This window comes from Vicugna pacos, chromosome 12, assembly GCF_048564905.1.
Source record: "Vicugna pacos chromosome 12, VicPac4, whole genome shotgun sequence".
Lineage (NCBI taxonomy): Eukaryota > Metazoa > Chordata > Mammalia > Artiodactyla > Camelidae > Vicugna > Vicugna pacos.
Window position 1 is genome coordinate 7,778,015 of NC_132998.1, and position 18,803 is coordinate 7,796,817.

At 44.3% G+C, this 18,803-nt stretch overlaps 2 protein-coding genes across 2 annotated transcripts; both read right to left on the reverse strand.

The window, feature by feature from the left end:
• Nucleotides 1-4,530: 4,530 nt before the first annotated feature.
• LOC102528422 (nascent polypeptide associated complex subunit alpha) lies at nt 4,531-17,079 on the reverse strand. Its single transcript, XM_006218605.2, has 8 exons — nt 16,817-17,079; nt 15,879-15,950; nt 6,429-6,514; nt 6,166-6,243; nt 5,733-5,879; nt 5,192-5,320; nt 4,854-4,976; nt 4,531-4,654 (listed from the first exon to the last, which is right to left on the reverse strand). Exons 2-8 carry the CDS (start codon nt 15,946-15,948, stop codon nt 4,640-4,642), a joined length of 648 nt encoding a protein of 215 aa, XP_006218667.1. The 5' UTR covers nt 15,949-15,950; nt 16,817-17,079; the 3' UTR covers nt 4,531-4,639.
• Nucleotides 6,435-13,109, reverse strand: LOC140700060 (uncharacterized). The gene has a single exon (XM_072972607.1). The coding sequence runs from the start codon at nt 12,968-12,970 to the stop codon at nt 7,604-7,606; it is 5,367 nt and encodes a 1,788-aa protein (XP_072828708.1). The 5' UTR covers nt 12,971-13,109; the 3' UTR covers nt 6,435-7,603.
• Nucleotides 17,080-18,803: the final 1,724 nt, after the last annotated feature.

Consider the following 18,803-nt stretch of genomic DNA (forward strand, 5'->3'; position numbering starts at 1 on the left):
TTTATAAATATACTGAAAATTTAAACTATTTGTGTACTTATTTGCCTAGCTCTGTTACCAGGCTTTATAATGGCAGTTGAAGAGAGGTCTTGGAGCCTATTCCAATGCCTGAAACACAGGCTGAATAAACACTCCTTGAATGACTCCTTCAGAGATATGTAGAGCCTTGCATGGAGGCCAAGCTAAGGAATTTAGATCGTCATATTTGCCTTTCCCATTAGACTGTAATTTCCATAGGGCAGGTACTTATTCTTATTGGATCCTCAGTACTTAACAAATAGTAGGAACTGATTAATTTATTGAATGATTAAATACTGATTCCCACTAGTTTTCATACTCTATTTCAATGAAAGGGACATTGTAAGGCTGAGGAGGAAAGGCTCCAGGCCTAATTTCTTCAACCAGAGTTTTATGTTAGGATATTAAGACTTATTTTAAACAAAAAACTTCATGACTAAAGCTTCAAAGTTCAAGAATTCAATAGGGCTTTAAGTGGGAGAGGATTTTAGAACCCACTTCTTGGAGGCAAGTGTGGAGTAATTCTGAGTGGAGGGCAGAAGAACAGTTTGGAGTCTCGATAAGGCTATATATTGAGACCCAGACAGTTCACAGTTAAGGCAACAGCATTGGGAATGAGGACGGGGCATAAACTGAAAATGTTTAGTAGGACGTGAAACTAGTGAGGTATAGCTATGAAGAAGGGAGGCTGTGTGACAGGATTAGGATGAGGTTTCTTTCTTTAAAATAATACAATTAACAAAATTTACCATCTTAACCATTTTTAAGTGTACAGTACAGCGGGGTTAAGTATGTTCATATAGTTGTGCAACCATCAGCATCACCCATCTCCAGAACCTTTTTATCTTCCCCAGCTAAAATTCTGTACCCATTAAATACTGTCTCCCTCCCCTTCTCCCCCAAACACCCAATCACCTCTGGCAACCACGATTCTATTTTCTGTCTTTATGAACTTGACTAATCTAAGTACCTCATATAAGTGGAATCATACATACTTGTTTTTTTATAACTGGCTTATTTCACTTAGCTTAATATCCTCAAGGTTTACCCATAAACCTTGCAAACATGTGCCAGACCTTCCTTCCTTTTAAGTCTGAATAATATTCCATTATATTTATCTATCTATCTATCTGAGAATTTTACAATTTTAGGTCTTACATTTAGGTCTTTGATTCATTTGTAGTTAATTTTTGTATATGGTGTAAGATAAGGGTCCAACTTCATTCTTTTGTATGTAGATATCCAGTTTTTCCAACACCATTTGTTGCAAAGACCAGGTTCCTTTTTTTTTTTTTAAATGTGACCAAATATATAGCTGTGTCATTAATTAGCTATGTTAGCAGGAAATACATATGAGAAAATTTTGACAGAGTAGATAATGGAACTAATTTTGGGTATCTTGAAACTTAAGATGAAACAGATTTAAGAGAAAACAAGGGAAAGAAGTTAAGAAAGCTAACTTGAAGAAAGAGACAAATGCAGTCATCTATGAAGTGTCCACTGGAAATTAGGATCTAGATGAGAACCATCTGGTGGAGAAGTAGAGGTAAAAGGTAGATTACAGTGAACTGGAAAGGGAATGAATTCATTTACATTATTACCATAGATAAAGAAAAATAGTTGAAGTGAAAAGCAGTTTGCATGAAGATATGTAATGCACAATTTTATTTAAAATTTTAAAACTTGCAGAACATTAACTTCTTTGTGTAAAAGTTATGTATTAAGAATATCAACTCATGCACACACAGGAATTATAAATGTCAGTTCATGGTAGTGGTTACTTTTGAGGGAGGGAAAAGGACTAAGGAAGAGTATACAGGGTTCTCAACCATAATGTATAATTTCTTAAGAACAAAATAGCTGGATAGAAGGCACACACAGCTTTTCATTTGCATGTTTTAAGTACTTCCCAGTTTAAAAAAAATCAACTTTTAAGTGAATGGTAGAAATGTGAGCATATAGCAAAGTAAGTAAACTGGCTTATTAGGAGGATTTTGTTTTTTCTTTTCAATCGGAGGGGTCATTTAGTAAATAACCTGTGCCAATTTCACAAATTCTTATCAAATGCTTATAACCATTCTACATGTGTTTTGGGAATATTAGGTCTATTTTTACAGATGGAGGCAGAGGTTACTTAAGATATCATTGTTATATGGCCTATTGAGTATCTGAACACAGGCACTTCATCAACCTGAGAACTGGGAAGGAGTAATTCCTCTTCAAGATTTGTTCAAACCATACATTCCCTAATTTGATTTAATCATTTAACCATTCTGTGGCAGAGGAAGTTGTACAATTCAAGTATGGTGGGAAAAAAATGATTGAGGGAAAGGAGTTACAGGCATAACTCCTTTTATTGCACTTCACAGATTTTGCATTTTTTACAAATTGAAGGTTTGTGGCAACCCTGTGTCAAAGAAATCGGTGCCCTTTTTCCAACAGCATTTGTTTACTTCATGTCTGTCACACTTTGGTAATTCTTGCAATATTTCGAAACTTTTCATTATTACATTTGTTATGGTCATCTGTGATCAGTGACCTTTGACGGTACTACTTTGTTTTAGGTCACCACAAACCATGCTCATATAAGACAGTGAACTTGATAAATATTATGTGTTCTCAGGGGTGGTCAGAGATTTAAGATGAAAACCAGGGCACAAAAGCCACTGACAGAGGAACAAGTGACATGGTTAACCTTGGAAAGAAATGGATAGATGGAAAAAAAAAAATTGTGTTCTGATTGCTTTACTGACCAGCTGTTCTCTCTCATGATTTCAGTGAAGGAATAACTGCAGATGTGGTGGAAATAGCAAGAGAATTAGAAGTGGAGCCTGAAGATGTGACTGAACTGCTGCAATCTCATGATAAAACTTGAATGGATGAGGAGCACTGCAGAGAAATCGTTCGTGAAAGGGTCAATTGACGCAAATTTTGCCTTACTGTAAGAAATTGCCACAGCTACCTCAACCTTCAGCAACCACCAATCAGCGAGTAGTCACTAACATGACGACCCTCCACCAGTAAAAAAAATTATGACATGCTTGAAGGCTCAGATGGTTAACATTTTTTAGGTAAGGTACGTACTTTTTTTAAGACACAAATGCTATTGCACAATAGACTAGTGTCATGATTCACTATATTGCAATATTTGCTTTATTGTGGTCTGGAACTGAACCCACAAAATCTGAGGTATGACTGTAATACATGGTGGAAGGGGTAGCAATACTTTGGGGTGGGAAGAAACAGCACCACAGCATTGATGGCAGTAATAGCCTTGAACATGTTTACCAAGAACTGACAGTTTATTAACTAGGTAGAGGAAGGGTAAGAAAATATAATATCCCTAGTGTCTTCCTGAAATGAGAATTATTTGGCTGACACAAACTTGGCAGCCAAGGGGACTACCTTTAGCCTGAGACTTTTGTTCATCTAATGATCTAATCTGTTCTACTCCAGTAAAATGGAAGATCATCATTCTCAGCCAGACGCCAATCTGTGCTTCTTCAGGATAGCCTAACACAACAAAAAGGCTCTAGTCTTCTTTGGTTGCTTTTTGGGGAAGTCATTTAACATCTCTGGTTCTCAGCTTTTAATCACATCTGCTTAAATGCCTACTCTCTCATAGGGAGGGAGAAAATAGAATGAGAATGTTTAAACTTCTTCAGTTCCAAAAGCCTTCCATGATGTTAATTTATTCCTAGTCTAACGTTTCTTCTACGTGTATTATCACTTCCTCATTTTAGGATTCTTGCTATGTTTACTTGCAGCCTTCCTATTTCCAAATTTCAGTCCTCTGCTTCCCACTAATCCATTTCCTAACAACCCACACTCAGAAATGTTACTCTTCTTAGGAATTCTACAGAGCTATCTGTATTTATCATGAAGCAGCTACATGTATGTACCAGTTTGCCTAGTACAGTTCAGGTTTTCCCTTACCCTAGCATAATTATAGCTATCCTACTCATAATTTACTTTGTAGATTAAAATGTTTGTATATGTCTAAGAGCAGAGCATTTGCACTGTATACAATAGTCAAAAATCTCTCCTTAATGAGGTATCCTTTTTTCTTTTTTACAAAGTAGTGTCATGCACATTTATCATGCACCTTCTCTAAACCTGTACAAAGCTCTTAAATACCAAGATGTAACCAATGTGAAATACTTCTCAGAGGCCAGATGAGGCTCAATATATATTCAGAAAGATCACAGGTCAGAGAATGGGATAATTATTAAATAAAGAAGCAGGATTTGCTAACAGTTAACATCTGGGAAAGAAATAGGAAACAAGAAACTTTACGATTAAGCTCTATTCTCTGAAGACAAGAAGTTTCTAACAGGTAGCCTAGTAACAATACCTTCTTACAAGAGGTGAAAAGGCTCAGGCTTTAAGAGGGGACTCTGAGGCCCTGAACCTCTTCAGTTGAAGCTGAGGTCTTAGGAGTAATTAACAATGTGTTCTCATTTCTAGTGCTTTCATGCTTTTTTAGGGGGAAAAGATCAAGCATCCACTGAATTCATCCAACAAGAAGCCATAACTTTATTAATGATAGAAACAGTACAAATTTCAAACCAAGCTGCAGTTACTCTTTTGAAACACCAAAAAAAGTCCTCTTTTCAGATGGTTACATTGTTAATTCCTGTAAGAGAAAAGAGCATCAGAGGTCATTACAGGCAAAAACTGAGAGAAGTCAGGGCACTAAAAACCCCCAGGCAACTCAGAATACTTTGGAATAAGGCTTCCTAATTGGCTGATACTAAGCACAGAGCACAGAAGATAAAGTCACCCATAACTGGTCAGGGCAGAAGGAGTCAAGGAATAAAGGCTCAGACACTTACCATAATAGCATTTACAATATCATTACTGTTGTTCTTCAGGGCTCGGACTGCCTTTGCCCTCGACACATTTGCTTGTGACATGACCAATTCTATGTCCTTAACTTCCACACCTGTTTCATCAACCTGTAAGAGTGGGAGGGAAAACAATAAATTAAAGGCAAGAACAACTTCAGTAGTTCTTAGAAGTCAGGCATCTCTTGAATATAGTTCGTAACATTACCCAAAAGCTACTTAACTCAAAGGAGTTCAAGAGTCTCAAACAATATAGAATCCACCCATCAATACAAACATAGTATTATTTGGAGAGTATTAAAACTACAAAAGATTTCCTTATATACCTCTTCCTCTTCACTCTCCTCTTGTACAGTTGGAGTCTGTGTGTTTTCTTGAATGTTTGAGACAGCTTCACCTTGAACTTTGAATTTCTCAGCAGCTGCTAGCTGTGCTTGCTGAGATAAATCCTCGATCTACAGGGCAGAAAAAACATTCATGTGAGTAGATCAATCTGCAGGAAATGAAAGAAATCATTTATCTTTTCCAAACTCCTACTCTAAACCCACTTCACATTAACTAACTTTAATTTTAATTTTAGCTTTAAATTGCTGGCCTCATTCAGATTATATATCACTGTCAGACAAAGGAGTAGCTTAGGTCTAAAGCAGTGGTTCTCATCTAGGGGGTGATTTTGTTCCCTAGGGGACACCTGTCAAATGCTAAGAAATTTTGCTGGCTATCACAACTGGATGTGATACTGCTGGTAGACATCTATAATCCACAGGACAGTCCTTCTACCACAAAGAATTATTTGACCCAAAAAGTCAATAGCCCTGAGGTTGAGAAACCCTGGTCTAGAGCAACTCCCAAGAAAACTCTCCTTACCTTGGCTTCCCCAAAAACTATGTAGGTATCTGAAGCTGGGCTCTTGTAGACATCTGGTTTTGTGATGACGAAGAGGATATTCTTAGATTTCCGGATAGTGACTCTAGTAACCCCTGTAACCTGTCGAAGACCCAGTTTGGACATAGCCTAAAGAATAGACAAGAACATCAGGTTTTCAGCTTCTTTAGAAGCAGCCTCAGAAAGTAAGGAACTTAATAATAAATAATACTACATACTAAGCAAAGACTTTTTGTGGACTAAGAAAAGTTTACATAGGAATATGGAATTGATTTTCCTGGGTTTTCTGCCATAGTAACTTTTATTAGTTTAACTATACATGATTCTACCACTACCAAGAGTTCCACAACAGTTCCCCATCTCTAAAGTTGCTTCATCATAACCTTTAATCTTTGTTTGTAACTTAAACTCTTACCTTCCGTGCTTTCTTTTCACTCCGGCTCTGTTTTGCTTTACTGACTGGTTCTTCATCGATTTCAGCTGCTGCTGCCAGCTAAGAAGATCAAACAGCTACAAGTAAACTGGAATGTAAGACCTGGATACCACAATCCCCATGTGGTTTTCCCCTTATGAAGGTTCACAGCTCCAAATACATTAAGACAGCTTTTCTGATCAACACTGGTTTTCCAACGCTTCCTTGACCTAAGCATTTACACTAGTAAATAACACAATACACACCTGGGCTTGTTGTGTGGTTGTCTGTGTGGAATCCTGTTCCTCGAGCTCTGGTACTGATTCATCACTGTCAGATTCTGTTCCAGACCCTAAGATGACAAATAACGTTTACTATTTTAGAGTAGAGATTACAAGCAAGAGGCACCTCACCATGGCCTGCTCAGACTAGAGGTCAATAGCTTAAGCTGGACCTCACAAAATTAAATGTAAATCAACTGACTTGTATGAAGCCAGTCTGACAGCCCCCAATTTAGTCACAAACTAGTGTGTACACATCCATTAAAGACCCAGCCCCAGACCTGAGAAGTAATGAATTAATAGATACAGCTAAGCAGTTAGTATACTGTAACTGCTTCCTTTCCCTCAAGGTCTTCACTTCTTGGCACAGGCAAATACCAAGGATGTATATAATCCCAAATTCTACCCAACAGTCCAATCATCCCAGAAAGGTTCTGGCAGACAAGGTGCCTCCAGAAATACTATTTAAGGGAAAAAAACAGTAAGATCACATTGTGGAGGAAGACTGGGGTTGGGGGAGGATACACTTTCCCCTCATCCTTTAAAGTGGGTTGGGTGAGGCCAGAAGCAGTTGTGTACACACATTTAGCCTTATTTTCAAACCATTTTCAAACCATTTAGACCAGTTTGGTCTAACATAGGTTGAAGGTTTTACTCAGTGATGCCAATCTATAGTTCTAATAGTCACTTCTGCTAGGTACTGCCCTGTGACCTCTCCCATTTCTTCCAAACATAATTCACAAATTTTAAGTTTCCCTCAATTGAAAGGCCAAGCATCAACAGACTACTGAAGGAAAAAGCAAACACCTGTACCATTCTCAGGTTAGGAAAAATAGGTCTTTTAAGAAAAGGGAGTCCCTGGGCACTGGTTATTACTAAGTCTAAGAAGTGAAAAATTCAGATAGTTCCAGATTTCCTAATAGATTAGCAAATCCCAGGCCCAGGGACAAGGTTAGTGACGTGACAGAGATTAGAGCAAATTAAAGGTCTAGTAGGTCTTGGTTTTCAACATCAGATCAGTTAGGTAAAAATGACAGCAAACCCAGGGTTAGTCTGGACCACATTACACAAGAGGATATACAATCGACTATCTGAGGTGAAAACCAAGATTCTGTTTCACATTCCTAGAGCTTTTGCCTTTAAATTCACCATTCTATGTTCTATGTCCAAACACAAGCAGATATACCAGAAAAAGCGGCGCATCCTACTGTTAGTATTGGTGGGTGGCCCCCAGGAGGGTTGTGGGCAACACACCATGCACACGGCAAACCAAGGCAAATACCCTTATTGTTCTTCAGAACAGGTTGCTTGGCAGAGGGGGTTGGGGCAGGGATCCCAGCAGGTTTGGGGGTGGGCATGTTGACGAGGACCGGCTGGAAAGGCACTCGCCCTGAGATTGGTTCCGGGGGAATCAGAGGCGGCAGCTCATCCTCATCAGCAGGGGCTGAGAGCTTATGGGGTGATTCCAGCACCAGCCCAGGTGAGGACGGCAGAAACTGCTGTTTAGGAAGCAGAGGGGGAACTGGGGAGGGAGCAACAGGCAGAGAGACTGATGGAGTAGGTGCTGGAGAGACAGATGCTGATCCAGCTTTATTAGGAAGGACCTTCTCAGAGGCATCTGTTGCTGAAAGGGTAGATGTCTCAGACTCAGAAGCCAAGGGGCCCTTTGGGGAATGAAAAGAATCTTTGCCTTTTAAGGGAGAAATAGGGAGGGGTTTTGGAGTCTTTGGAGCAGAAACTTTCTGAGTGGAGACTGTTAGGAGAGGGACTGGAGCCACTGTAGAAAGGGGTCCCTTAGTACCATTCTGAACTGAGGGATCTGGGCATGCAAGAGGTGAAACAGCAGAACTCTTCTTGGCTGGTGGAACTTTGGGAGCTGTGAGGCCTTTCTTTACTGGGAGCTCTTTAGATGCCTGAGGGGCAGTGGACCCCAAGGGACATGTGACAGGAACTGGGGAGGTAGGGGCCTTCTTGGGGGAGGGAGGAATCACAGCTGAGGAAACAGGGGCCCCTTTGGAGGATGGGGTAGCTGGGGCTCTTTTGGGGGATGAAGTTGCTGAGGCTTCTTTGGGGGCCAGAGACTCTTTAGGGGAGGGAGAAATCACGGCTGATGCAGTGGGGGCCCCTTTGGGGCCTGGAGTTGCTGGAGACTCTTTGGGGACTGAAGAGGCTCTTTTGGGCGAAGGTGGAGCCACAGATGGTGGAGTTGCTAGGCCCCCTTTGGGGGAGGGAGGAGCCACAGCTGGGGGAGTAAGGTCCCCCTTTGGAGGTGAGGCTCTTTTGGGAGATGGGGCTGCTGAGGCCCCTTTGGGGGTAGGAGGGGCTCCTTTGGGAGGTGGGGTAGCTGGGGATCCCTTGGGGGATGGAGGATTCACAGCCAGAGAAGCAGGGGTCTCTTTAGGGGATGGAGTTGTTGGCTCTCCTTTGGGGGGAGGAGGAGCCACAACTGAGAGAGTGGAGGCCTCTTTGGGAGATAGAGTTGCTGGGTCCCCTTTGGGGGAAGGAGCCACAGCTGGGGGAGTAAGGTCCCTCTTTGGAGGTGAGGCTCTTTTGGGAGATGGGGCTGCTGGGGCCCCTTTGGGGGGAGTAGGGGCCCCTTTGGGAGGTGGGGTAGCTGGGGTTCCCTTGGGGGATGGAGTTGCTGGGGCTCCTTTGGGGGAGGAAGGAGTCATAGCTGGAGGAGCAGGGGTCTCTTTAGGGGATGGGGTTGCTGGCCCCTCTTTGGGGAGAGGAGCCACCACAACTGAGGGAGTGGGGGCATCTTTGGGAGATAGAGTTCCTGGGTCCCCTCTGGGGGAAGAAGCCACAGCTGGGGGAGTAAGGTCCCCCTTTGGAGGTGAGGCTCTCTTGGGAGATGGGGCTGCTGGGGCCCCTATGGGGGTAGCAGGGGCTCCTTTGGGAGATGGGGCTGCTGGGGCTCCTTTGGGGGTAGCAGGGGCTCCTTTGGGAGATGGGGTAGATGGGGATCCCTTGGGGGATGAAGGATTCACAGCCAGAGGAGCAGGGGTCTCTTTAGAGGATGGAGTTGTTGGCTCTCCTTTGCGGGGAGGAGGAGCCGCAACTGAGAGAGTGGAGGCCTCTTTGGGAGATGGAGCTGCTGGGTCCCCTTTGGGAGAAGGAGCCACAGCTGGGGGAGTAAAGTCCCCCTTTGGAGGTGGGGGTCTTTTAGGAGATGGGGCTGCTGGGGCCCCTTTGCGGGTAGCAGGGGCTCCTTTGGGAGGTGGGGTAGCTGGGGATCCCTTGGGGGATGAAGGATTCACAGCCAGAGGAGCAGGGGTCTCTTTAGGGGATGGAGCTGTTGGCTCTCCTTTGTGGGGAGGAGGAGCCACAACTGAGAGAGCGGAGGCCTCTTTGGGAGATGGAGTTGCTGGGTCCCCTTTGGGGGAAGGAGCCACAGCTGGGGGAGTAAGGTCCCTCTTTGGAGGAGAGGCTCTCTTGGGAGATGGGGCTGCTGGGGCCCCTTTGGGGGTAGCAGGGGCCCCTTTGGGGGGCAGGGTAGCTTGGGCCCCTTTGGGGGGTGTGGTAGCTGGGGCTCCCTTGGGGGAGGAAGGAGTCACAGCTGGAGGAGCAGGGGTCTCTTTAGAGGATGGAGTTGCTGGCCTCCCTTTGGGGGGAGGAGGAGCCACAACTGAGGGAGCGGGGGCCTCTTTGGGAGATGGAGCTGCTGAATCCCCTTTGGGGGAAGGCGCCACAGCTGGGGGAATGAGGTCTCCCTTTGGAGGTGGGACTCTTTTGGGAGATGGGGTTGCTGTGCCCCTTTTGTGGGGAGTAGGGACTCCTTTTGGGGAGGAAGCAGTCACAGCTGGAGCAGGGGTCTCTTTAGGGGATGGGATTGCTGGCCCTCCTTTAGGCGGAGGAGGAGCCACAACTGAGGGAGTGGGGGCCTCTTTGGGAGATGGAATTGCTGGCTTCCCTTTTGGGGAGGAAGGGGTCACAGCTGGAGGAGCATGGGTCTCTTCAGGGGAAGGGGTTGCTGGCCCCATTTTGGGAGAGGGAGGATCCACAGCTGAGGGAATGGGAACCTTTTTGGGAGATGCAGTTGCTGGGCTCCTTTTGGGGGAAGTATGGGCCCCTTTGGGAGATGGAGTAGTGGGAGACTCCTTGAGGGTCGGAGTTGCTGGGGCTTCTTTGAGGGAAGGAGCCATAGCTAGAGGAGTGAGGGTCTCTTTAGGGGATAGGGTTGCTGGTCCTCCTTTGGGAGAAGGAGGAGCCATAGGTGGGGGAATGGGAGACTCTTTGGGGGATGGTGGAGTAGGGGAATGCTTCTTGGCTAGTGATCCTTTAGGGACATGAAAAGAAAGACTGGTCTCTGGAAGAGAGGATGCTTCAACTGGAGAAATAAGGGATGACAGATTTCCAACAGAAGTATCAGGGATAGCAGGTACACTTTTAGAAACAGAAGGAGTAAGACTTAAGGTAGTAGTAGTAGAAGCTGAATCCTTCTTGGTTGGAGGTCTTTTAGACTGAGGAGACACACTAGTCCCTAAAGGAGATGGGGAGTCAGCTAGGAAAGTTCCTTTGGAAGATGCAGTAACAGAAGCACCAGAGTCCTCAGCTGGGCATCCTTCAGGAGAGGAAGTTATAGGTGCCAATGGTAAGGTTTGAGAAATATCATGAACTTTCTTTGCACCTTGACGAGTACCAGCTGGAGGAAGAGAGGGAAAGGACTCAGATGTGGGAGTTTCAGGGACGTGTGCCACAGTAGCTGGAGAAGGAGAAAGATTCTGGGGAGATAAAGTTACAGCTGGAGCCACAGGACAACTTTCGGAGGCTGGAGGGATCAAAGGTAAAGTAGTAAGAGTGGAAATACCCTTTTTGGTTGGGTGGCTTTTAGAAGCTAAAGAGACAGTGCCTTCTATAAGAGGGCTGGCTGTAGTTGTAAGAGTGGAGGTTCCTTTGACAGTTGTAGGAGCCATCCCATCAATGGCAGCACTTTCCAAAGGAAATGCAGCTTCAGTTGTGGTAGTGAGAGAATTTTTGAAAAGCAGACTAATGGGGTCTGGGTTTGCATAAGAATCTGTCTTCATTGTAGAGGCTGGGGAGTTAACACCCAGAGGAGAGGGAGTAGCACTGCCCGGCTTAACTACGGGGAGAGGCTCTACATAGCTTTTCTTTGCTAAAGTGGCTTCAGGAGAAAGAGCTATCTCCAGAGAAGATGATGTACTCTGGAGACAGGGGGGAGTTTTAGGGGCTACCAGGGCTGATGAAACTCCTATAGCAGAGGCAGGTGCAGTTTGGAGATCTTGTGTTGGGAACTTCACTAATCCTGAAACAGGGAGACATCTGGGGTCCTCAGTGGGAGCTGGCACAGGTGGAGAGACTGGTATCCCCAGAGTGGTGGTTACTTGAGAAACAGAAAGCTCTTTGGGAGCCACAACCATGGCAGTATGAGAAGATGAATCCTTACTACTTATGGGACCTGATGAAATTGGAGGAGAGACACAAGTGGCTACCTCAAAGGTAACAGGTGCTCCAGAAATTGTAGAGGGGCTAGTCATCACAAGCGGAGTGGTTCCAACAGAAGAAACAGGAGCTTTCTTCAAGTCTGAGCTCCCCGGAGAAGCAGCAGTAATTTGGGCCACCAAAGGCTGATGCGAAGCATTAGGAGAGTCTTTGAGAATGAGAGAGGCTGTAGGAGATGAGGGAGAAGAGGTAGCTACATTTGAGGAGCCAGAAGGGCTGCAGGAGGCTATGCCAGTGATGGTAGAGGGGCCTCTGTCAACAGTCAGAGCCAAAGGGGAAGTTGGAACCCCCACTGGAACCACCTCACCAGCAGGAACCATCTCATTTCCGGAAGGAAGGGGAGGAATCACAGATCTCTGAGAAGGGCAAGAGGCACCTGTAGAAGAGTGATCTACAGAAACAGTATCTTCTATAGGATCTGACAGAACATTAGAGACTGTTTGACCTGAAGGTGGGACTGGAGAACCAAGAGAACTCTGATGAAAAGGTGCAGGGTGAGAGCCCAGAGAACTGAGGAAAACTGGGGGGACATCAGGGGCCACAGACTGAGCTGAAAGAGATAAGGCAGCAGGTGGACTAACGGGTCCCTTTAGGCTGAGGCTTACTGGATTTTGTGGAGACGTCAGAGCTGAGGAAACAGGGATACCTTTGACCTGAGGGGAAGGGATGTCCAGGGGAGTGGCAGGTGGCATCTGAGGACATGAGGCTATTCCAGATTGAACAGAGGCCAAAGGAGTCACAAGATGGGAAGGAATAGTACTGACTATACCTGGAGGGATGGGGATATCTTTTGGATTAGGGACTACATGAGAGGAAGTCTGAATGGGAGAGGTCTTTGGTTTTGTGGAAGCAATGGGAGTTGATGGAGATGTCACTGATCCCAATTCAGCCACTGCAACCAAAGGAGGTGAACTAAAAGGGTTAGGTGGATAGCCAGAGCTCTTCTGAACTGAGTGGGGTGCCAGGGCCACCAGAGACAAGGGAGCTGAAGAGGAATGAACACCTTTCATAGTTATCATGGGAGAGGCCAGAGCTAAGGCAGCTGGGGAGATGGGAGGCCCCATTAGGTTTGGTAGGAAAGTTGGGGCGTCAGCAGGGGGTGGGATAGCTCCCAAAGGAAGGGCTGTCCCAGTGGATGACTGGGGAAAAGGAGCTTCAAAAGGGGTTGAGGCAACAGAGGGAGAAAGTAACGGGGAAGGCTGATGAGGGGTTCCCAGGGGGCACTCTTGAGGGGCCAGGGAACAAGGAGGGGTAGGGGTAGGTTTAGGCTGCGCTAAAGCAGCAGTGACACTCAAGGCTGAAGACACAGGAAGCACAGCTGGAAGAAAGGAAAAAAAAAAGAGGGGGGCGGGAAATAAAGAAGGAAAAGGGAGGGAAAAAACAAAGGTGAGTTATACAGCCAAACTTGCTACAACATGCCTCTCACAGGAAACACTGGAATTTTAAATTTGAGTATGAAAGTCACCACACAGGATTAGACAAAGGTGACAAGCAACAGCAACCTTCCCCAAACATACTTCAGTGGTCAAGTAACAATACACTCCGTTCCTCATCTCTTGTTTCCCAAGTTCTACCAAAATAAGTGAACTATTTTAGGGTGAAGAGAACAGTCTTAACAGCAGCCTAATAGTCTCTAAATGGGGAGCACAGGCCCAGGAATGAGTTGGGAATAGCATGCTTTCTACCTTTTCCCAGTTGTGCCCTTCCCTTTCCTCCTCAAATGAACCATGTCTTCTTCACAGGCCAAATAATTACCACTAGAACAGTTCTACCCCGTCCACCCAAGGAGCATGAATTGAAATACTGAAAACTGGAACAAGGAAGCTAGTGAATGATGATAATGATGGGGAATCAGATCTGAATGAGAAAAAACAGGTCTTTTAGTGTTAAGGCTTCCACTAGGTCAGGAAAAATCTGACTCTTAGAATTTAATACTAAGTATTAAATACTAAGTCACTTAGCCTCTCTATACCTCATTTTACTAACTCCAAACAATCAACCACAAACGGCTGGACTCAGTCTCTAAAGACCTTTCTAGGTAATGTTACCCCTTCAGATGAATTAGATCACAAGGGACAGAGCTTAGTCACAAGGATAGGAACTGTATTATGAAATTGTAATCCAACTTGTTAAACCAGACTGTGGTTCTATTTCGAACAGGAGTGGAGAGAATACACTGGATCTCCACCCCTTAATCTGGATAAGTATGTCATTCTGCCAAAATAGACCAGTATTTGGCACTAGTGTAATGCTAAGCAAAAGATTTTCTGAATGATGAAAAAAATCATGCTTACTAATCAGTAGGTAACACAGTATTAGATCAACAAACGCTTAACATCTAGATGGGAGTATTAAAAAAGGAAAGCCTATAGAATCCAAATTCACAATGTACTCAACTGAGAGTATCCTGCTACAGAAAAGACTAGTGGCTCAACCAGTTTCTCCTGGAGAGTGAGTAGGTCAAAGTCCTATGATTACAGTGCAAATGCTCTCAAACATATTAATCAGAACTTGCAACTTGCAGAGTGTTTTCCTCTGCCTGGACCTCAAGATGGGATTAGCCCCACATTACTTGCTTTAGATACTGTACCCGATACCCTGAGTCAGCTTCCTCATTCAAATAGTTATTTAATTATAGTTATTAAAAAAACAAAACAAAAAAACCCAAGTGATCATCACTAGCACTTGCTTTTATGTAACCTACCGTGCAATCTCAGAATATACAGGAATAAATTTAACAGCACTAAGGATTGCTTCAGAAGCAAACAGCGTTAGTTTTGAAACCTGAAACCACATTATTCTAAGTTCATTTGAATTTCAGTCTCCACATTTGTAAAATCAAGCTGTTCACCAGATTCTCTAAAATTTTGTTCAGCACTGACATTACAGGTTAGAGACCAGTCCCTTATCTTTTACCTTTCTTAAATCCACTGTAGTTTAAGGATTTCACATAGCTCATTCCGCAGCTCAGAGGCCCCCTCCTTTCTTTTCCAGCAGCTGTACTAATCCCTCCAGCTGCTAAAATCAGACAGGTGCGGAGGGAGAACCTTAATGCTTTCTACTATAAACAACTCTATTTTAATTCCAGGAGACAAAAATTGCCCTTAAGTGACAGGTGGAGGTTTTTTTTTTTAAATGAATTTACCATAAAGGGGGAAAAATGAGTTAAGGATGGAGGTCACAGGTCACAGCCTGAAAATTCCCTTCATCTAGTTCTGCACAACTGACTCAGCAAAAAGACTATCATAGTTTTTCCACTAGCCCCTCTCAAGTTTTAGAGAGATGTATTTCAATCAGAATTCAAAACTTGCCTTTACACTATGCTCTACATTCAGTAATTCCAAAGCTGAAAAGCTGTTAAAGGAAGGCTTTATTTCAATCCTGGGTTCCAGACAAGCTGTTGATGCAGACATTCCAGCACACTAGAAGCATCTCAGCACCAATGCATAAAATAAGGTAACCCATCTAGGAGGGCCCTGAGGCCCGGTATGACACATTTACCACCAGCACATCTCATCCAGACATGTGATGATGGCACAATGCCAAGCACTGCCATCTAAAACCTTGATGTAACTTGCTGGCTGGAACTTCACAAAAGCTCAGGTCTCCTTGGCCTGCCAGTGTGTCACCTAGTTCCCATAGGTAAGAATCACTGACCCCCTTCCCTGCTCAGTTTTCCTACGTGAGGGGAGGATTTCACAGAAGAGCTCTCTTTGGGGCAGCTGCCATGACCTATAAAGCAAATCAGGGAGCTTTCAATGTTCCTGAATCTTAAACATACTGTTTTTATTCTACTCCCTAACGAAGTCCCTTCAGGACATCAGTTAATATTACGGACTCTCCTCCACGGTAAAGCTACGGTCCCGTCTTTAATGAGTGTTAACACTAAGACAAAACTGTATTCGTCACTTTACCCACCAAATGCTTTCAGGGTCAATCTTAATTAACGGCAAACGGTCTAGGGGAACCTACCTGTCTCAGCCTGGGGCTGTGGCAACTCCTGCTCTGTAGCAGGGACGGTTTCTGTGGCTTCACCAGGCATTTCTGAAGGAAGGGAATAAAAAGGAGGCCTGAATTGACTGGGATTCGATCCCAGCTCCCAACCGACAGTCAAGTATTCTTAAAATTCTGCAGAGGACTGTTAAGAAAAAAATCGTAAGGGTGTTTGGGACAACCCTCCCCAAAGCAGCGAGCATAGGTGAACTATGACGTTTTCAGATCTCTGAACGAGAGAATCACCTGCTTTCGCCGCTCCTCTTCACTCCGCACAGAGCGGACTTCCCAGTGCCCAGAAGTCCAAATCCACACTCCAAATCCCACAAAAGAGCAACACCACTGCGTTCTCAATCCAAGGGAGGGGATGCCGGTCTGGCTCCCGAGCACGGGAGACTTCGGACGCTACCGTGAAGCCACCCCCACCCTCCCCCGGGCTCGGACTTTCAGGACTCCCGTTTGCCGACTATCGGGAACCAAGAGAGAAAAGAGGATGCCTTATGTCTCAACACTCGTTGGTCACAGTAAAAATCGTGTGTGTGTGTGTGTGGGGGGTCCTCGCGCGCCCGCAGGGAGAGGAGTTTCCAAAGCTGTGACCCCTTAACATCTTCTGGGTTCTCGTGAAGCCGTTCCCAACAGCAGACGTTCCCACTTCCACCCTCAACACTGCACCTGCTCTCATCTTCCCAGCCCTGGACTCCCGGCCAGCAGCCTTTATGCCCTGCTTTTGCCAGGACACCAACAGCAGACCCCATTTTGTCCGGAGGCCCCCAAGGCCACACTGCCCAGGGCCGAGTGGGAACTCAGTGGCCCCATAAACCCTCCAACTTTCCTTAGCTCCCAGTCCTCAGGGCAGCTCAGCGCGCAAGAAAGGCGGATGGCTGTGGATAAAAAGTAGCGGAGAAGATACCACTTACTGTGCGGGAAACGCGGAACCAAGATGGCGGCAGAAAGAGAGCGAGCGAGAGCGTGACCCACGCCTGTTGCAGGAGGAAGTCTGGCGGAGGGGGCGGGGCCAGGATCCGATTCCGGGTCAGGAGCTGCCGGTAGTCACTTCCTTTAACCAGTGACCTGTCTGGTTGTTTCCAGACGGGCGTGGTGACGAGGTCTAAATAAGGGTAAGAATTCAGGACAGGACGCGCAGGTTTGGCAGGAACTGTTGCTCGGAGCAATGCAATCCTTAGATAGCCGACCCCTTCCCATCCCCCTAGTTGAGGCGTTTTTAATACGCGAAGGGCGACTTCGTGAGAAGCAACCTCTGCTCCCCTGTCGGCAAAGTAGTGACGGCGGTATTATCGCTACTTCCTGACTTTGCTTTCTCAAATAATGTAGGGAATACAAGTTATTAAACAATACCAGATGCCACAGAGATTGTGTTTACACCGTTTGAAGGTAGCCGTGACCAAGGGCAACCCTCAAATTATTTTGCTCTTGGAATACAGTTTAGACTGAAATTATTATGAAGGTTTAAATTCCCCTCCTCAGGAAAAGGAACATAGGCACGGAAACAATTCCTTTCCCCTCTATTTTGGATGCGATATCCTGAAACTCAACTGTTCTAGGGGCCCAGGATTCCAGTTTATACAGCAGGATTCTTGAAAAGGCTAGGAGTCCTGATTCCCATATCCTCCCTACAAAAGAACCTAAACTAGCTAACGATATTTGAGCTACTTACTGGCTTTAAAACAGTTGTGGCCACCTTTTAAGATAAGCAGGAACATTTAAAATGTTTTGAAAGCTACTTTAAAATTTGTTGTGTCTTTACAAATAGTCAAATGAATATTAGTGAATTAAGATTAAATGAGATAATGGAGTTTCACAGCAATGAAAAATTCTTAAGTTCTCTTCAGATGGGAGAGGCAATATTGTGGACTGATACAAGAACATGGATTTTGACTCCAGACTTTGTCTGAATCTCAGCTTGGTTACCTAATGGTGACCTTAGGCAGTTTAATATACTTACGACTCTGCTTCCTTATCTGTAAAATGGGGATAATAGTAGCTACGTCATAGGATTGTTAGGAAGATTAAATTATGTACAGAAAAAGTTTTTATTGTTATTATTAAAAACTGTTGATAGAATTTCTACCTAAGTAAATAAGGATCTGGAAGATTTGTCCATGCTATCCATTTACCTTCAGAAGGAAGGGCCAATGATAGCCAATCAGCTCCTTAGACAAAACTACATTTTGACCATTTCCCTTTCTTTCCCAGCAAGCCCACTGATTTTTCTAATTCTTGTTAATAATTAGCTAAGGAAGGATATATTTTCTTTCTTTGGGTTTCTTCATAAACTGGGCAAGTGTGGAGATGGAAACCAGCTCTGTGCTGTTAGTTTCTACAATTCTCATACATGGACGTGTTGGCAAATCAGTAGTCTTCGAGCATCTTTCTGCTGTCTTCAAGGATTAAACACTCTTACACAACCAAAAATATTCCATAATTTATTATATGGGCTAGTATACCAGCTTTTATCAAGAGCTATAATATTAAAGCATTAAAAATGCTTCAGTGCTAAACATACTGGATGCCTAAAACATCTCTTGTTGAAAGCGTAATACCAGTCCTTCTGCTCTTGTTCTGAGTACTTAAGATGGACTGATGAGTCTGTAGTAATTTTGTATTCAGGAGTTTTAATTGACCAGTCACCATTTTCCAAACCTGAAGACTGAATAATACATAGAAAACAAGCTCAAAAAATGAGGAATTTTGCACAATCATCTTTAATATTTTTTTCTTAAAAAATTGGAAAAGAGAAGGAAATGCAAGGCATTTCAGTGGGCTGACTGAATTATGGAATCTGTTTTATATAAACCAAAAGATAAAAAGAGACTGGCTGTGGAGAAAATAATGTTATAGGAAATGCAAAGGAAGGAAAATTTTCATAAATCACAGCCTAATAGC